Source organism: Dama dama, chromosome 4 (assembly GCF_033118175.1).
Source record: "Dama dama isolate Ldn47 chromosome 4, ASM3311817v1, whole genome shotgun sequence".
Classification (NCBI taxonomy): Eukaryota; Metazoa; Chordata; class Mammalia; order Artiodactyla; family Cervidae; genus Dama; species Dama dama.
The window spans coordinates 67647298-67667333 of record NC_083684.1 but is presented as its reverse complement, the minus strand read 5'-3'; the positions used below and the strand labels follow the sequence as shown (position 1 = coordinate 67667333).

General features: G+C 44.8%; 1 protein-coding gene and 1 pseudogene across 1 annotated transcript; one reads left to right on the top strand and one right to left on the bottom strand.

Annotated features, from left to right (window-relative positions):
• Positions 1-7864: 7864 nt before the first annotated feature.
• Positions 7865-18948, top strand: LOC133055209 (cationic amino acid transporter 3-like). The gene is made up of 12 exons (XM_061140636.1): positions 7865-7917; positions 13429-13831; positions 14526-14684; positions 15951-16128; positions 16334-16446; positions 16596-16818; positions 16990-17129; positions 17231-17333; positions 17520-17719; positions 17925-18091; positions 18555-18663; positions 18830-18948. The coding sequence occupies exons 2-12, from the start codon at positions 13459-13461 to the stop codon at positions 18946-18948; spliced, it is 1884 nt and encodes a 627-aa protein (XP_060996619.1). The 5' UTR covers positions 7865-7917; positions 13429-13458.
• On the bottom strand, positions 14009-14091 carry LOC133055373 (U4 spliceosomal RNA; annotated as a pseudogene).
• Positions 18949-20036: the final 1088 nt, after the last annotated feature.

Genomic DNA, 20036 nt, shown 5'->3' with positions numbered 1-20036 from the left:
GTGTCTCCAAATTCTCACTGTTGTTAAAAGTTGGCAGTGTTCTTTGCTTCTGAATCCCTGATGCCTGGTTTAGTGTCTGGCACAGAGAGCTCCCTTTGGCACTGTTAAATGGATGAACTCTAGCTTCTACTTCCTAAACTTGGCCACATGTTTTATTCTGTAGCACCGCCATATTGTTGAAACATTTAAACCTTGCCACTAATGGAGCAGAAAAACGTTTCCTCTCTCCTCTTAGGTTCTATGACCGATACTTGCCAAAAAAAAAAAAAAAAAAGATTAACAGGAGAAAAGAATTCTGTATGGAAGCTAATAGAAGGTATAACTTGCTAAAATGATTAAAATTATGGGCTTATATATCCAGCTTGGGCTTCTCAGATGGCTCAGTGGTAAAGAATTCACTTACTGATGCAAGAGACACTGGTTTGATCCCTGCATCGGGAAAATCCTCTGGAGAAGGAAAGGCAACCCACTCCAGCATTCTTGCCTGGAGAATTTCATGGACATAGGAGCCTGGTGGGCTACAGCCCATGGGTCACAAAGAGTTGGACATGGACACAACTGAGTGACTAGACAACAAACAACATCCAACTCAGTAGGGGAATAGGGGGTGGGGTAGGGAGAAAAGGTTTCTATGGGAAGAACAAATGAGTTTCTTTCTTTTTTTTTTCCCAATGAGTTCCTTTAGGAAAAACAAACAGGTTGAGAGAACAAACATGAGGTGAGATACTTTGTGATAATGCTATCTCTGCAGGTGTAAGTGGGCTTTCCAGCTTCTTCAGGCTGGAAAACTCCAAGAGAGCATAGTTATTGTCATAGTTTAACTTACCGTCACCCTCTTGGGAGCAGCCGCTCCCCAAAGAGGCAGTTTCTGACAGCTGTATTTAACCAGAATTTTCTGCTTTGAGTCAGAAAAGGGAGGCTCAGAGAAGGCTTCTTTCTACGTCCCTTGCATCTCAAATGTCTTTCCTTAAAATAATTGTTTCAACCAGCTCTGGGGTTTCCTGTGAGTCCCCACACAACCAACTAAAACTCTGCACAACAGCTTAAGCAATTTCATTCCATCTTGTGTAGCTGACTTTTCCAAAGCTAAGGTAAGCATCAACATTATAATGCAAGTGTGCATGCTCAGTCGCTCAGTTGTGTCCCACTCTTTGTGACCCCATGGACGGTAGCCCACCAGGCTCCTCTGTCCCTGGAATTTCCCAGGCAAGAATACTGAAGTGGGTTACCATTTCCTTCTCCAGGGGATCTTCCCCATCCAGGGTTTGAACTTGCGTCTCCTGCATTGGCAGGAGAATTCTTTACCACCCAGCCACCTGGGAAGCCCTGTAAGACTCAACTCTGGCATTTAAATCCCACTTCAGTGGCTTATGTCTCGTGATTTTGGTGTGTGTCCAAATCTTCTCAGCCCTTCACCAGTGACCCCACCTCACTTGCTCCTGGGTTTTTGCTCCTTCTGTTAAGTGTAGAGCTCCTGACCCCTTACACCCTGTTCCCCTAACCTGCCTCTGTGCTCAGCCCTCCCAGCAACACAGAGCTCCTTGAAGAAGGGAGGCAAGTCACATCCCCCTTTATCCTCTTCCAATCCTTTGTGCAAGTCTGGACGAAGGCGCAAGGCTTGTTTCGTCCTTTTGTTGTCTGAATTCACAGCAGAGACATTAAGCTCCCTTTCTCCTGGCTGGGGTCTAGTTGGGCTTTGAGGTCCCCATACTGGAGTGCTCAAGTGATGTGCAGACTGCCGGGAGTCAAGCAGTGCAAGAAGCTAGGGACGGTGTGAGCAGGGTCTTCAGTTTTATAGCCCCTAATTCTCGGGGTCCTTGATGAACAAGAGAATGCAAGTGTCCATAAAAATAGTCAATAAACAATCTCTGATAGGAAAGGGTTTTATTTGAGTCAAACTGAGGGTTGTAGTCTGGGAGGCACCTTCTCAGAGAGGAGCTGCTCCACTGAATCATGGTATCTGGTGTCAGGAAGCATTTAATAGTAAGATTCCCGTGTGCTGTTTCCTCTCTCTCTTGAGCCCTCAGTTCCGTATCAGTCCCTGTCAGGGGCGAGAGGAGCGGGCAAGCCTCTGCCAGGATGGAGATCAAAGAGATGGAATACTTGCATAGGATTTCCTTCATTAGCTTTTCCAAGCGGTGAAAAGTAACTATTTAAGACCCTCTTTTCATATGGACCGCCTCTTGGCCTTATGGCCTCTATTGCTCCTTGCTTCCTTGGTAACCTTGTAAAATTTGGTCTCTTGATCTTTATCTAAAGAAGCTACTGGTATATATACTCTTACAGAATTCAATAAAGCACCTTTGCTTCATCAGAGCTTGGGTCCCCGTGTCTCTCTCTCTCTCTCTCTCTATTTCTGGCTGATTCCCTGCAACGTGAAAGCCGGCTGCATAACCCAGGGAATATTAGCCTCTTTCCTTCTTTCACTCTCTCATCATCGACTCCGGACCACCAGGTTCCAGTCCAATAAAGGACCAACAAGCGGTGCCCAGAACAGGGCCTGGTACACCTGGCAGATTCGGACGGAGCGACCCCAGAGGGCCTATTGAGGCCGGTAAGTACTAAGACATGGGTCAATTGGCTGGAAAGCCCCCTCACTTTTCTACTTTACTTTATCACTTATTTAAAGTTCAGGGATTGAATGTAACCCTTGGTTCACTGATGAAGGTAGTTTTAATTTAGAAATTTAGCATCGGGTCAAAGAGAATGCTGAACGAGCCGTCAGACAGGGAAAAATATTCCAATAGATTTCTGGCCCCTATGGGTTCTCACTGAAGCTGTGATTCTGCCATTTCAAGGTAATTCTAGCCCTCCTGATATTCGGCAACAGACAGAACACTTACTACATGAATATGAATTAGATGATAAAGCCCTACAAAAGGCCCAGTTAGAACAACATAAGATATTTCAGAATTTTCCTACTAACCCTGCTCTGGTTGCTCCAAGCGCTCCTCCCCTGCCGGAGGGTACATATCCCAAAGTCTCTCCCTTGATAGAACCTAATGATTCTGGCAACGACTCCCTTAAGCCCATACTGTAATAAAAAAAAAAAAAAAGAAAGAAAGAAAGAAAGAAAGAAAGCTAAAAGACTACTAAAAAAAAAATTACTTGTTTATGAAAATGAAAATCAGGAATGTCAAAAAGCTGTAGCCCCAATTCGTGAGACAGGGACTATTTTTTGATTATTTGAAGGCCTGTCACCATATAAGATCAGAAACTCAAAAAATGCAAAGGCTAGCTGAGATAATTGCTGCTTGCTTTAAAAAGAGAAATGAAGGATGCTTTACATGTGGAGATAAAAACCATTTAAAAAGGGACTGCCCTAAGAAAGTTAATGAAAACCTCCAAAAATCTGCCCTCACTGCCATAGAGAAATGCATTGGACCAAAGATTGTAAATCTAAATTTGATATTTTTTTTCTTCTCTATATAAATTTAAAAGGAGGTTTCTCTTAAAATACTGTGTTGCCATAATGACACCTGGTTTCACTTGAAGTTAACTATTCTCAAACCCTGAGTTAACCAGTGCATTTTTCTTATGGAAATATTTGTCTTAAGCTATATTAATGAACTATGTATTTACCCTAGATTCTTTCTTCAAGTTGGTTCTGCCTAAGACTCAGAACCCACTTGACAAACCAGTATATTTTACTCATGCAAATGTTCTCAAGCTATGTTAATGAAACTGTATTTGCTTGGAAATACACTTGCCTTTCTTCAAGATTCATGTCAATCATTTTGTAGCCGGGGACAACTCACCTGGTGCCAAGGTTATCTCAAAATGCATGTTGTGGGTGAGGGACCTGGTGCTAATCTCTTCAGTTTTGAGACATTCCTTTTCTCTAATTAACAGACTGCTAGTAGTTATATGACACCTGGCTAAAGACTAGCAGAGGGGTACTCTTTCTGCCCCCTTCTGATGCCTATGTCAGAAGCTTTCTCTATCTCCTTTATACTTTTATAAAACTTTATTACAAATAAATCTAAATTTGAGAACACACTACAAACTTCTACCGATTTCCAATTAGCTTTTCTAAAATATTCTGGAGAAATTTCATTTCATTATCCTTCTGGAAAGCTGTGGAATTTCTTCAAAAACACTGAATTTATTATTTTTCACATTTCTTTTGTTTAGATGGGACTAAAAACGCCAAGGCTCTGGTCTCTTAAAAAACATAAAGTCTTTTACACTAAATTCCATTCTGCTCAACAAAATGAATTATACATTCTTATTCAAGTTATTTGCCTACATCGTTACCCCATTAATATAGTCTCTGATTCTATATATCCAGTTTTTGTATTAAAAAATATAGAAACCTCCACCGTAAACTCCTAGTTCTATTAAAACAGACAATGGCCCTGCCTATAATTCTAGACACTTTAAACAATTTTTACAATCTTTTTCTATTAAACATATTACAGATATTCCTTATAATCCACAGACACAAGACATAGTCGAACAAACACATCACACACTAAAGTTACAAATAAAAAATTTAAAGAAGGGGGAATACACAGGTACACTACCGTCTTCCTTATCTAAAGCAGACTTTACTAGATTCCAACATAAGATATTTTCTAAACCTATAACTATTGTTAATACAGCTTTATTTGTTTTAAATTTTTTAAACCTACCACAGGGAAATATTTTAACAAGAGCAGAAAGACATTTCAAGGAATTGAAGGACACTTCTCTTCCTCTGCCCATTTGGTACCAAGACGGGTTCAATAAACAATAGAAATCTGGGAAATTAATCTTACAGGGAATGGGATATGCTTGTATTTCCTAGATGGATCCAACAAACTTTTTCCTCGGAAAATTCGACCCAAGGGGGCCCCCGACATTCAAAATGGAAATGAAACAACAAGAACCCCGGGAAGAAGAAATTCCAGTATGGGCCTTGGTGGCTCTAAAGATCTCCAGAAAGCAACTGCCCTCGGCGGCATCAACCCTATGACCTCCCCTCTTGGGGACAGATAAAAACCCTTACTAATAAAGCTGAAAATTTGGTCTCTCAACAGGGAATGCCTCGGAGTCCTGAATACATTTTCCTGCTAGCCTGTGCCTCCCACCCCAACTTAACTGGGCTTTCTTACCCAACCCCTCTTTATTATAGGTCATAAAATGGATGGAGAAAAGAGAGATCATATCAACCAATGACTCCACCCATATGCCCCCTCCCTGGAACCCTCACAACCTGGGGAAAAGGGAAAATTAATGAACATTTCTTTAGGCTATGAAGTCCTTTCATTGCCTGGGCCCAGGAAAATTATGCATAAATGTATGCCGACAAACTTGAGTTTTCGTCCTGCCTCCAAAAGAAGACTTTTGGACATTGCTGCCCTTTCTCTGTCTGTGAACCATGTTTATACTACTAAAACTTTAGGGAAAGAACAAAAAACATTATATATTATGCTGCTTAAGTGGCTTTAAAGGTTACTAACACTACGTTGAAACATTACCACGACAAAGGACTTCTTGGCTGGCTTGAAGGTGGAATGGCATCCCCCCACCCACCCCCCGCCCCACCTCCTCGAATCATCCTCGATAAACAGAGTGGGCCTAAACAATGGGACATCGGGAAACTTGCTGCCAGCACCGAAGAACTTGGGACTTAGACCGGACATTTCACAGAGACCAGTCGTGGTCATAGTAGCTATTTCTTTGGCTATAATCAGTCATATTTTATACAAGCCTGTGTCCTACTTCCTTTTGTTACAGCCATAAGAAATTTACAATTTAATAAGACTTTATGTTATGTAACTTGTATTAATTGCCAATTTTGTGTTACTCCTGTTCATTTCAATCATAGTACCTACAACTAGGAACAAATCAAATTTCATTTACATGATAATGCCTCTCTGAATGTACAATTACTGCAAAAGGAAATCTTTGACACTTTTTCTAATCGTCTGCCCTCTCCACTAATTTGAAAACTTTAGCTAAACAGCTCGCTGATCGATTGTTTGGGCTAGACCCACAAAGATGGTCTTAAAGTATTACCCACAGAATCGAGTCTGAAAATGTAACTTTGGTGATTGTCTTGATAATTGTATTTGTTGTTTATCATCACCTTTCTATAAGGTTGGTTAATACTAACCAAACTCATTTGGTCAGGAACTTTTTTACAAATATAAAATAGGGGGAATTGTCAGGAAGCATTTAACAGTAAGATTTCTGTGTGCTGTTTCCTCTCTTGAGCCCTGTGTTCCTTACCAGTCCCTGTCAGGGACCAGAGGAACAGGCAAGCCTCTGCCAGGATGGAGATCAAAAAGATGGGATGCTTGCATAGGATTTCCTTCGTTAGCTTTTCCATACGGTGAAAAGTAACTATTTACGACCCTCTTTTCATATGGATCGCCTCTTGGCCTTATAGTCTCTATTGTTCCTTGCTTCCTTGGTAAACTTGTAAAGTCTGGTCTCTTGCTCTTTATCTAAAGAAGCTACTGGTATATATACTCTTACAGAATTCAATAAAGCACCTTGCTCCATCAGAGCTTGGGTCCCCGTGTCTTTCCTTCTTTCTCTCTATTTCTGGCTGATTCCCTGGAGCGCAAAAGTCAGCTGCATAACCCAGGGAATATTAGCCTTTTTCCTTCTTTCACTCTCTCATCGTTGACTCCGGAACATCAGGTTCCGGTCCAATAAAGGACCAACAATCTGGCACAATCTTACACCTCATCCAAGCAAAGAACACACATCACACGTGACAGAGTGTATCCCTTCAAGTTTTCTTAAGAGACAGACTTCGTACACAGATAGCGAGACAGCAGGACCCTGGTGTCTGGGAAGGGAACCTTATCTTCCAGAGAGTGTTACTATGGACACCATGGGAAGAGGGAGTCCATCTTTACACTCAGGACAGACATTCTTTATCCCGACGATTAAAGCCGATGTCTTGTGAGAGTCTGACAGGCTGTCTTAGTTCACATAAAGTTCAGGCTGAACCATGTATAAGCCAAATTGCCTCCCCCATACCTCAGCATGTGAACATTTTTCTCCATCACAGGATATAAAAATCTTAGAACCATACGATCCAGCAATTCTACCTCTGAGGAAATACTCAGAAGAATTGAAAGCACACTCTGGTGCTTTGTACACCCACGTTCATAGCAGCATTATTCACAGTAAGTAAAGCATGAAAGCAATTCAAGTGCCCATGATCAAACAATGGATAATCAGGTGGGGCAGGCACATATACTAGAGTATTATTCAGCATTAAAAAAAAAAAAAGAAGGAGGGGGGGGGGGGGCTTCCCTGTGGTTCTGTTGTTAAGATTCCCAAGTTTCCAAAGCAGGAGTCGCAGGTTCGATCTCAAGTTGAGGAACTAAGATGCCAGGCATCCAGCAGCTAAAAAAAAGAGAGAGAGGGAGAAGAGAAGGGAATTCTAACACATGCTACAATGTGAGTGAATCTTATGGACATTCTGGTAAGTGAGATTAAGTGATTCTACTTAAATGAAATACCTGGAGTGGTCAGATTCATAGCGACAGAGAGTGGAAATGAGATTGTCAGAAGCTGGTGGAGGAGAAAGAGGGGATTGTGGTTGAATGGGGACAGAGGTTCAGTTTTGCCAGATGAAAAAAAGTCCTGGGGCTCTGTTGCACAAGATGTGGAGGTACTTAACACGACTTAAGTGGCTAAATTTTACGTTCTGTGTATTTTTACCACTGGCAGACTCAAGAATCTCAGAACCGTCCCCTGAGGGCAAGCTCAGAAGAGAAGTGGCTGACTGCACCACTGCAGACTTGCCCCGCCCATCCCCGCCCATCCCCGCCCAGGGCTTAAGAATTGTCTTTTTATTGTGGGAGGGTTCCCAGATTTGGTTTTTCCAGATCTATCAGCTCCAACCCTACACAGCTTTAAACTCGACCACGCTGACGATACCCGTGCTCCAGGCTCTGCTCCTAAGATTTGGTAAGTCCCGAGTCACCCCCTCCTCTGTCGGACGCTGGGAGCTGAGTTCAGATCCCCCAAAGAGACCTCCTAAAAGCCTAAGAGCTTCCCACCTGGCTCAGCAGTCTAGAACCTGCCTGCCAATGCAGGTGACGCTGGAGACCATTCCATCCCTGGGTCGGGAAGATCCCCTGGAGAAGGGAATGGCAACCCCCTCCAGTATTCTGGCCTGGAAAATCCCACGGACAGAGGAGCCTGGCGGGCTTCAGTCCATGGGGTCGCAGACAGTCGAAAACGACTGAAACCCTCACCTAAAGACAGCTCTTCAATCCACCCACGTGTACAGTTGGCTCCAGCTGGAGGGTGGAAAGACCCATTTTCCAGAAGAGAGCAGAAGGAGTTAGGAGTTGATAAGCTTGTGTGAGGAGAGGTGGGCAGGGGAGGAGATTGCATCAGATCTGGAGGCTCTGAGACTAATTTTTTCACTGGTGTTCAAACACTAGTAAAGATTGCTCTTATGTAGGATTTATGACATGTGCATCACTGAGTTCAGTCTCCTGTGTACTGTCCATTCCTGTAGGTTCCTCCTTTATGGATCCTGGGGCAACTATAAGGGACTTAATCGTCTAGAGTTTGGTACCTATGGAGGAGGGCTGTGTGGTGATTTACTTTAAATCACTCTCAGGTTCCTTACACCCAGCAACTCTGCAAAGCTGGCCCTATTATTTATCATTGGCAGAATTTTTTTAAACATTGGTAAAAATACATGTAGGGGCTTCCCAGGTGGCTCAGTGGCAAAGAATCCGCCTGCCAACTAGGCGATGTGGGTTTGATCCTTGGATTGGGAAGATCTCCTGGAGGAGGGCATGGCACCCCACTCCTGTATTCTTGCCTGGAGAATCCCAGGGACAGAGGAGCCTGGCAGGCTACAGTCCATGGGGCTGCATGTGACTTTGTGACTAAGCAACAACAGAAATACACGTAATACCAAGTGACGTAAAATTTGCCATCTTAACTATTTTTAAGCTTCCTGTTCAGTAATGTTAAGTATAGTCACATTACTGGACAGCCCATCTCTAGAGCTCTTCTCTTATTGTAAAACTGAGACGTGTCCTCCCATAACGATTACTCATTATTCCCCTCTCACCCCAGACTCTGGAAAAGCACCATTCTGCTTTCTGTCTCTAGTCAAGTAACTTTGACTAGGTATTTCATAGAGGTGGAATCATACAATTTTTGTCTTTTAGTGACTGGCACAAGTCACTTAGCATGAGGTTCTCAAGGTTCTTCCATGTTGTAGCCTGTATCAGAATTTCCTTCCCGTGCCCACCCCCACCGCCACCTAATGCACCAGCACGTGGGATGTTAATTCCCAGACCAGGACAGGATCCAACCTGTGTCCCCCCTGCAGTGATTGCCCAGAGTCTTAACCACTGGATCACCAGAGAATTCCCTTTCCTCTTCTCTCTTTGTCGTTCAGTCGCTCAGTCATGTCAAACTCTTTGCCACCCCATGGGCTGCATGCAACATGCCAGGTTGCCTTGTCTTTCACAATCTCCCGGAGTCGACTCAGACTCACGGCCATTGAATCGGTGATGCCATCCTCTGTCATCCCCTTCTCTTGCCCTCAATCTTTCCCAATATCAGAGTCTTTTCCAGTGTCGGCTCGTCACATCAGGAGGCCAAAGTATTGGGGCTTCAGCATCAGTCCTTCCAATGAATATTCAGGGTTGGTTTCCTTTAGGATTGACTGGTTTGATCTCCTTGCTCTCCAAGGGACTCTCCAGAGTCTTCTCCAGCACTACAGTTCGAAAGCATCAATTCTTCAACGCTCAGCCTTCTTTATGATCCATTCATGACTGTTGAAAAAACCATAGCTTTGACTAAATGGACCTTTGTCACAAGCTGCTGTCTCTGCTTTTTAATATGCTGTCTATGTTTGTCACAGCTTTCCTTCCATGGAACAAGTGTCTTTTAATTTCAAGGCTGCAGTCAAAGTCTGCAGTGATTTTGGGACCCAAGAAAATAAAGTCTGTCACTGTTTCCATTGTTTCCCCACCTATTTGCCATGAAGTGATGGGACCAGTTGCCATGATATTAGTTTTCTGAATGTTGAGTTTTAAGCCAGCTTTTTCACTCTCCTTTTTCACCTTCATCAAGAGGCTCTTTAGTTCCTTCTTAAGGCTGAGTAATATTCCACTGTCTGTATAGCGTTTATCCATTCCTTTAAGGAGGGACTTCTGGGAGACTGTGAATTCTGCTACTGTGAATACTGCTGCTATGAACATGGGTGTACAAATATCTCTTTGAGACCTTATTTTCAGTTCTTTGGGGTATACACCCATAGGGGAAGTTGCTGGATCATAATGGTAAATCCATTTTTAGTTTTTGAAGGAACCACCATACTTTTTTTTTTTTTTTAAAGAAAGATTTGAGGAAATGACTCATTGGAAAAGACCCTGATGCCAGGAAAGATTGAAGGCAGGAGGAGAGGGGATGACAGAGAATGAGATGGTTGGATGGCATCACTGACTCGATGGACATGAGTTTGAGTAAGCTCTGGGAATTGGTGATGGACAGGGAAGCCTGACATGCTGCAGTCCGTGGGGTCACAAAGAGTCAGACACAACTAAATGACTGAACTGACTGAATTTATTTTTCGGTTGTGCTACACAGCAGGGCATGTGAATCTTATTGCTTGACTATAGATTAAGCCTGTATCCCCTACACTAAAAGGTAGACTCTTAAAGTCCCTGGAAAAAAACATACTTTTTATCAGCATCCGCTGCACCATTTATATTCCTATTACCAGGGCTATAGTATTCACCAGCAGCATTTGAGCAAGAAGGAAACACAGGTTCAGAGAAGTATATGACTTGTTCAAAGGCACAGGGGTGTTTGAAGAGCCAAGACTCTAATGACTCTTAGTCAAAATGCTAACCTTGGATTTTGGAGTATCAGGGGTGGAAGCCCCTGATGGTGACTCGTGGTCTCTGAATCAGCCTAACCCTGTGGAGCCGTGTAGTGAGGAGACATTTCATGCCCCAGAGCAGCAGGAAACAGAATCCTGCCATTCTGATCCAGAATGAAGGCTAGTCCCCTCTTTCTCCCGGCAGTTGGGAGGGCACTCTGGCTTAAGGCTTTGACTGAGCTGGGCCACAACCTGCCTCTCCCTGCGAATTCCATCTGCTTTCTGCCCCAAAGCAGAGTTCCAGTTCCTTGTCACTCTGCAAGCCGTGGAGGAGAAAGCTTCAGGTTTGGGGATCCTTGGTGTAGAGATGGGTGGAGTGTAAGACTTGTGTGGAATCTTGTGCCTGACACATAGTCTGTTTAGTCACTCAGTCGTGTCTGACTCTGGCTCCTCTGTCAACAGGATTCTCCAGGCAAGAATACTGAAGCCGGTTGCCATTTCCTCCTCCAGGGCATGTTCTTGACCCAGGCAGGGAACTCACGTCTCTTTCTTTGGCAGGTGGATTCTTTACCACTGAGCTACCTGGGGAGCCCAGGGAGGAGGTGGTCTTTGTGATTTCAGCTTCCTGATAAGAGCTCAGTTGCAAACATCCTGTCAGCGTTTTTGTGACTCAGTGGGTCATTAGGGATTGTGGTTGTTTACTGCAAGGTAAACTGGCAAATCAAGATCTCTGGGATCCCTCAACTTCTTTCTAGGAGAGCAAAAACAATGGTTGAATCACTGCGTTATTACCTAGAGCCTGAGGAACAAATAAGAACATCAAGCTGTTTTTCCCTTGGAGACTATTTGGTGCTACTTTTTCTCTGTTTCTATCACTTCTCTAATTAGTACTGTGGAATCTGCCTTTTGGAACTCAGGTGAGACCTCGGAGGTTAAATCCTTTGTCTACAGACAAATGAGAGGATAGAGAGACTTTTGTACCCGAAGCGTTCTGCAGGGTCCTCCTTGAGTTGAGTCCCTCCTTTTTTTTTTTTTTTTTTAAAGATTTTTTATTGGAATATAGCCAATTAACAATGTAATAGTTTCAGGTAGACAAAGGGACTCAACCATTCATACACATGTATCCATTCTTCCCCAAACTCCCCTTCCATCCAGGCTGCCACGTAACATTGAGCAGCTATACAGTAGAGTCTTGTTGATTATCCATTTTAAATACAGCAGTGTGTGCATGTCCATCCCAAACTGCCTAACAATCTCTTCCCCTTAGCCTTTATTCACTGGGCCTCGTTTTTTTGGTTCCCCATGGGGAATAGGACTGGGACCAGAGTAAAGTTTTGGATGGAGCGATGAATCATAAAGTCAGCAGGGAAACTCGGTTACTGGGGGACTTGGTTTCATTGCTCTGATCACTGAGCCCCTTCAACTGTCATATCACACATAATAGGGAAGGGGGGAATAATGATGGTAATAATTTCTCTGTTTTATAGGAGAAAGGGGGACACATACAGCACACACAGCAGTCTGTAGCTTGTGGGAAGTCAAACAAGCACACATCACAGTGCCAGATTTGAACCAAGCTGATTTTGCTTTAAAAATCAACATTCTTGGGACCTCCCTGGTGGTCCAGTGGTTAAGACTCCGTGCTACCAGTGAAAATGGAGTGGGTTTGAGCCTTGGTCAGGGAACTAAGATCCCACAAACTATGCTGCAGGGCCAAAAGATTAAATAAAGAAGAACAAAAATCCAGCATTCTTACCCATTTAGCTAATACCATTTAAGCAGCTACTGTGTGCCAGGCTCTTTGTTGAAAGATTTTGCTTCTCTGTGTGTGTGTCACTCAGTCATGTCTGACTCTTTGTGACCCCGTGGACTGTAGCTCACCAGATTCCTCTGTCCATGGAATTCTCAAGGCAAGAATACTGCAGTGGGTTGCCACCATTTGCTTCTGTGCGGGGGTGGGAAGCTTTCTTTGTAGGTTCTTTCCCGGCTCTAATCATTAAACTTATACAAGACAGATTAAATAAACTCCTATGTATGGGAGTCCCAGAAATACGTTGAGGTTCAAAGACGAGCAATTGAGGTTTAAAGGCTCCCCTGAGGTAAGGAGAAGGGGGTGGGGATCTGAGGCTTCAAGGGGAAGAGAACCCACAGAAAGATGGGAAGGTTGTTAAATAAATGATTGCTACTCAGGTAAGTCTTTCTGAGATAAAGAGTTATCTCTGGTAACAGCTCTTTTCCTGCCATAGACTCCCTAATCTAAATGATTTTGATCAGTTAAGGGAGACTAACTTAAGCCTAAGCAAGGAGATTTTTCTGAATCTTCTGGGTCTTGGTTGCCTTCAGCTCAAAACAATGACACAAAAATCCACAAGGCAAAGTGGCATGTTTACGGAGACGTATTCTTCTCCCTCGCACTTCTCTTCAAGCAACACTTCTAGTAACTTTGAAGCATATCAAAAGTCTTCTTTATGTTTGAAAAACAGCAATGCTCAGGGATGGAGAACTTGCCCCACATGTCCTTTCACCACCTGCCCCTCATCGCTCCATTGCTCCGTGGAATTGGACTCCCAGGGCCAAGGGCGGATGGACCTCCTTGATGACTTTCTGTCTTGTTTTCTCAGCAGACCGTAACCTCCTCAACTCCGTCTAGGATGCTGCGTCAGTATGTTCGCCAGTTTGCTCAGAAGCTGGTCCGCCGGAGGCCTTTGGAGCCCATAGAGAAGTCTGAGAGTCGCCTGTCTCGTTGTCTGAACACCCTCGACCTGGTGGCCTTGGGTGTGGGCAGCACCCTGGGGGCCGGCGTGTACATCCTGGCTGGAGAGGTGGCCAAGGATAAAGCTGGACCAGCTATCGTCATCTGCTTCCTGGTGGCCGCCCTGTCTTCCATGTTGTCCGGGATCTGCTATGCCGAGTTTGGGGCCCGGGTACCAGGCTCCGGTTCTGCGTATCTCTACAGCTACGTCACCGTGGGACAGCTATGCGCCTTCATCACTGGCTGGAATCTTATATTGTCCTATGTCATCGGTGAGTCGATGGGGAGGGGGGAGGTGTGGGGCTTAAGATGAAGAAACTAGGAGCGGGGATTTAGGTCTTCACTCGTTCATGAGAACTTACTATCCACCTTGGTGGTGGTGGGGAGATGTGGGTCATAGAGGCAGGCAAACCTCATAGCTCCCTTCTTCTCAGCTCTCTCCTGTTATCTTTTTTTTTTTTTTTTTTTCAATTAGCAATAATCGCGCCTCGGATAAACCTCATTGGCTACGATACTGCCACTGCGCAAAGCTCTCTCCTGTTATCTTTAAAGGATGGACCCAGAACAAAGAAGGGAAGGGAACTGCAGGAAGTGTGTGAGAGGGAGGCAGGGCCCACAGGCTCATCCTTTCACCATATCTAGGGTCTTTGTTCAGCTGTTGCCTTCACGGGATTTCCCTCTGCTACTTGATTGAAAATTTCAACCCTCATCTCCCAGACCTCCTGCTCCCAATGACCTGTTTTCTTTTCTTTCTTTCTTTTTTTTTTTTGCATAACATTGATCTCCAAACATTAAACAGTTGATCTATTTTGTGGATCATCCAAGTCTACTCTTCCCAACAGGTGAAAAGAATCTCTTTGAGATTAGAACATTTTGTATGTTTCTCCCCAGCCCTTCCCCCTGCCCAAAGACATCCCGTGACACCAGGTAGGGGTTCAATGAATGTTCTATCTTCTGCTCCGGCAGGTACCGCCAGTGTGTCCAGGGCCTGGAGCTCTGCCTTTGACAGCTTGATAGGGGACCACATCTCTCAGGCGTTACAGGGAACTTTCTCTCTGCATGTGCCCCACTTCTTGGCCAAATACCCAGACTTTTTTGCACTGGGCCTGGTGCTGCTGCTCACGGGTAAGACAGGGGTCACTGATAGGATGGGAAGAGCGGGGTGTGGAAGGGGGAGCTGGGGTGGGAAAGATTTGGGGTGGAAAAATGGTGGGAGGATTATGACTGGATTGAAGGTTCTAGGATATGAGAGACATAGGTGAGACATAGACCATTGTTTCCCACCGTTGGCATTACTGACAGTTTGGGCTGAATCATTCGTAAGTGTGGGGGACTGTCCTTTGCATTTGATTTTTTTTTTTTTTTTGTGACTGCTGCAATGCATTCTGGATCTTGGTTCCCCTGTGCATGCGTGTGTATGTGCTAAGTCTCTCAGTCGTATCTGACTCTTTGTGACCCCGTGGACTGCAGCCCGCCAGGCTCCTCTGTCCATGGAACTCTCCAGGCAAAAATACTGGAGTGAGTTGCCATTCCCTTCTCTAGGGAAGCTTCCAGACCCAGGGATTGAACCTGCATCTCCTGCATTGACAGGAGGTTCTTTACCACCAGTGCCACCTGGGAAGCCCCTTAGTTCCCCTGTATGCATGCGTGCTAAGTCACCTCCAACTCTTTGCAACCTTATGACTGTAGCCTGCCAGGCTCCTCTGTCCCCTATCAGGAGTCAAACCTCTGCCCCCTGAGGTGGAGGTACAGAGTCTTAAGCGCTGGACCACCAGGGAAGTCCCTGGGTTTTGTTTTTGTTGTTTTAAATCTTGGTCAGGTGTTGAGTGGTATCCCTGGCCTTCACTAACTAGACACCAGTGATGTCCGCCCTCCCCCCAAAGTGTGACAATCAGAATGTCTCCAGACAGTGCCAGTGGCTTGGGGGACAAGATCACCCCGCTGAGAACCATTCACTTAGACCAACAAGTTTCTTCCTCTATACTGAGATCAAAGATTGTTTTTTTTTTTTTTAATTAGGAAGTAATTTACATAGCATAAAATCAACCATTTTAATTATTTATTTATTTTTTAGATCAACCATTTTATTCTTCTCCCCAGCTTTATTGAGATATAATTGACAGCCAACATTTTTAAGTTTAAGGTGTACAACCTGATGATTTAATAGATCTGTCTACTGGGAGATGATAGCCACAGTAAGAAATTAGTGTGCAATTCAGTGGGACTTGGTATATTCACAGTGTTCTGTAACCATCACCTCCATCTACCTCCAAACATGTTCATCACAACAAAAGGAAACCCTGTACCCACTGAGCAGTCACTGTCCACCTCCTCAGGACCCCAGCCCCTTGTAACCACTTTTGAATGTCTCATATTCCATCTTTCTCACAGGACTACTGGTTGTAGGAACTGGTGAGTCGGCCCTGGTTAACAAAGTGTTCACAGGCTTGAACCTTTTGGTTCTCAGCTTCATCATTATCTCTGGAATCATTAAGGGAGACCCACACAACTGGAAGCTCACAGAAGAGGACTACAAACCGAACATATCTGGATCCAATGATTCCTCTAGGTTAGGAGGGTTCTCTGGGCCTTAGTAATGCACGTGGAGGAGGGTGCAGAGATGGGAACGTGGTGGAGACTAAAGAGACCTGGGCTGATGAATCCAGGTGATGGGGCTCCTGGAGCCCAGGATTACTGGTCTGAAGGGAAGAGTCCAGAAGTGATGGCTGAACACAGCTCACCCATGTTCTTTCTTGCTCCTTCTCTCACCATAGCTCGGGCCCTCTGGGTGCCGGAGGGTTTATGCCTTTTGGCTTTGATGGGATTTTCCAAGGAGCAGCTACGTGTTTCTACGCATTTGTCGGTTTTGACGTCATTGCTACTACAGGTAATGTGGTCATGGTCCCATCCAGGGTGTGGGCACGGACTGGGCTGCGCTTGGGTGTAGGGGGTTTTTTTGGAGGTTCCACAGGAAAGGGGAATTTGTGCTTTCACCCTGGCATGTTTCCTGACCCAGTACTTCCGCCAATCCTGCAGGGGAAGAAGCCCGAAATCCCCAGCGGTCCATCCCCTTGAGCATCGTGATCTCACTCTTCATCTGCTTTTTGGCGTATTTTGGTGTCTCAGCCTCACTCACCCTCATGGTGCCCTACTACCAGATTCATTCTGCGAGCCCCTTGCCACAGGCTTTTCTCCACGTTGGCTGGGATGCTGCCAGATATGTGGTGGCTGTTGGCACCCTCTGCGCTCTTACATCCAGGTCAGTGTCACGGGTTTCTCCCCATCTACTGTCAGATGCTCGGGTATCCCAGCCCTTGGGATTGAGAGAAAAAGAGAGCAAGAAATCTTGCCCTGTGTAGACAAGGGAGTGGATGCCCTGGTCTCTCCTGCTTCTCCACATCCCCACACGTGTCCTCGTTGTCTCTGCCAGCCTCCTGGGTTCCATCTTCCCCATGCCCCGTGTGATCTACTCAATGGCAGATGACGGGCTCCTTTTCCGGGGACTTGCCTGCGTCCACGCCCGCACCCATACCCCTGTCATGGCCACCTTGGCTTCTGGAATTCTTGCAGGTAAAGAAATAATGGCCATGCCTTCTTTGATCAATTTTCTTAGTTTGGATATCTCTCCTGGGTTCTCACTCCCCACCCATACCCGTGTGCCCTCCTTCTAGGGGTCATGGCGTTACTCTTCGAGCTCCGTGACCTCGTGGACCTCATGTCCATCGGGACCCTGCTTTCTTACTCCCTGGTGGCATTTTCTGTCCTTGTCCTCAGGTGAGACCCCACGACACCTTGGGTGGGGGGTTGGACACCCGGGACTGATGAGGAGGGAACTGTCTTCTGCGTTCATGCCACCTTCTAAATGTCTGATCTGCTTAAGGCAGCAGAAATGTGGAATAGGCTGTGTGAGTTGGATGAGTAGGGGCTGCTGTTGACATTGCTTTAATATCTCTAATTCAGATATCAGCCGGATGAGAATTTAAGCAAGACCAAGAAAACAGAGAAAGGAACTGAGATGGAGTCTGTAGTTGAAACAAGTCCTTTGGACACTGCACCTGAAGTGGGAACCTCAAAGATTCTCAAGAGTCTCTGTCACCCTACCAGCACCATCCCCACCCGAATGTCTGGCCAGATTGTTTATGGATGTGCCTTACTGCTTGGTGAGCTGTGGGAGATCTCTCTCTGGTGGTATTCTGAAATTGACAAGATAAGGTGGGAATGTGTATTTCATCAGTTGAGGAATGCTGGAGATATGATGACCCTTCATGATGTGGGAAGTTTTAGGGAGGAGTGTGCCCAAGGACTTGACATCTTCGGCTTCTGGAGTCAAACCTGTTCTGTTCTCCTCCACCTTGACCCTTGCAGTTCTCCTGCTGACCATCCTGAGCCTGATCCTGGCCCAGTGGCCCAGACGTGTGTTCTCTGGAGACCCCGTGCTCACAACAGTGGCTGTGCTGCTGCTGCTGCTCATCACTGGGGTCACGGTCATCATCTGGAGGCAGCCCCAGAGCCTCACTGCTCTTCACTTCAAGGTAGGTGACCTTATGTGCCCAAAGTATCCACCTTGAGTGAAGGAAGTCTGTGTGCTTTAGGTCTAAACATCCTTCACTGGGACTTCCCTGGTGGTCCAGCGGCTAAACTCTGACCTCCCAATGCAGGGGGCCCAGGTTCCCTCCCTGGTCAGGGAGCTAATCCCACAGGGTGCAACTAAAGATCCGTGTGTGCAACAAAGATGAACGATCCCACCTGCTGCAGCTAAGACCTAGTACAGTCAAATAAAGAGATACTTAAAAAAATCTGTTTAATCATCCTTTGCTGTACCAGGGAAGAAGAGTTGTTAAAACCCTTCCCTGGTCCACACTCAGTTCTTTACATATACAATATGAACAGGCACTGAACTCACAGCCTGAGGACTGGTCCTCTCACCCACGTAGGGTCGGATCTCCCTTTCAGACATCTGGGGTATATTCAGGGATGAACTGACTCTGCCCACAGGTCCCTGCTCTGCCTGTCCTCCCACTGGTGAGCATCTTTGTGAACGTTTACCTGATGATACAGATGACCTCTAGGACTTGGGCCCAATTTGGAGTCTGGAATGTGATTGGTAAGAAGTTTTCTAGAATAAAGACACCGCTTGAGGGACTGAACCCAGTAGTCTTCTATAGCATCTCCCCTAAACTGTCTTGGCCACCATAAGAGGAGGCCTTTTGGGCATTTGTAACTGGGTGCAGCTCCTACTTTTCCTTTTCATTGTCTCATTTTCCTCCTAGGATTTATCATATACTTTGGATACGGGATCCGACACAGCTTGGAGAACAGTGAGCAACAGCCGGCAGCCTCCACCTCCCAGACTCTTGATAAGAACACCCCTGGTGCTGGGTCATCTTAACCACAGGATGTAGATGCTGGGTGGAATCCCTCCAGGCACTAGAGGTGTCTTCTGGTTCCAGGGGCACTTTAAGTCTCTATGTACTGTGACGGTGGGGGTGCATTTAGGGCCCTTTACTCATTGCTAGTGGATGAAATGTAATGAAATGTCTAGTTTTTCAGTAAACTTTTCAAAGCATGATAGATATGTACAGAAAAGTGCATACCTCATACCTGTGCAGCAAGTTGAATTTTCACAGAGAGCACAAGCTAACCAGAAAAAAATAAATAAATAAACTACTAACCTGCATGGAAGAAGTATCATCATGGGCCTTTTTCCAACAAAAACACATAGATTGCCACACAGGAAGAAAATTCGGGTAACTATATACTGTGTCAAGGGTTGCACTGTGACTTTTCTGTGATGTGACTCTTCATTTCATTAATCTTCTTTAGTGTCATTCACTAACTCTTTGTTTTTATTTCCCAAGAACTCTGTGGAAATTGTTCCTAAATATTAAAAAAAAATTTGTTGAGGGGCTTCCTTGGCAGTCCGGTGGTTAGGAGTCCGAACTTTCATTGCTGGGTTCAGGTTGGATCCTCAATGGGAGAACTAAGGTCCTGCAAGCCATGTGGTATATCCAAATCTTTTTTTTTTTTTTAATTGATGCTGTTGGAATTTCTTTTTGTTACTGTTGAAATGAAATGCAATTTTGTGTTTATTTAAAATTTTCTAAAAAAAAATCTAAATATATACAATTTTAAATTTACCATTATACCTCAGTAAAGCTGGAATCCAGATAAAATAGGGAAACTGAATGACTTTAGCACATTTATCATTCATTCTGAAGATGATATCATCATACAGTGATTCTTAAGCATTGGATTTTTGACGTCTGTATTTCCACTGGAATATTTTAATACACCATGGGCTGCCTTTACCCATTCAGTCATTCATTTTTTTTTTAGATTGAGGTACAGTTGATTTACAATATTATATTAGTTCCAGGTGTATAACACGGTGACATAATTTTATAGATTGTATTTCATTTAGAGTAATTATTTATTAATATAATGGCTTTATTTTTCTGTGCTGCACCATATATCCTG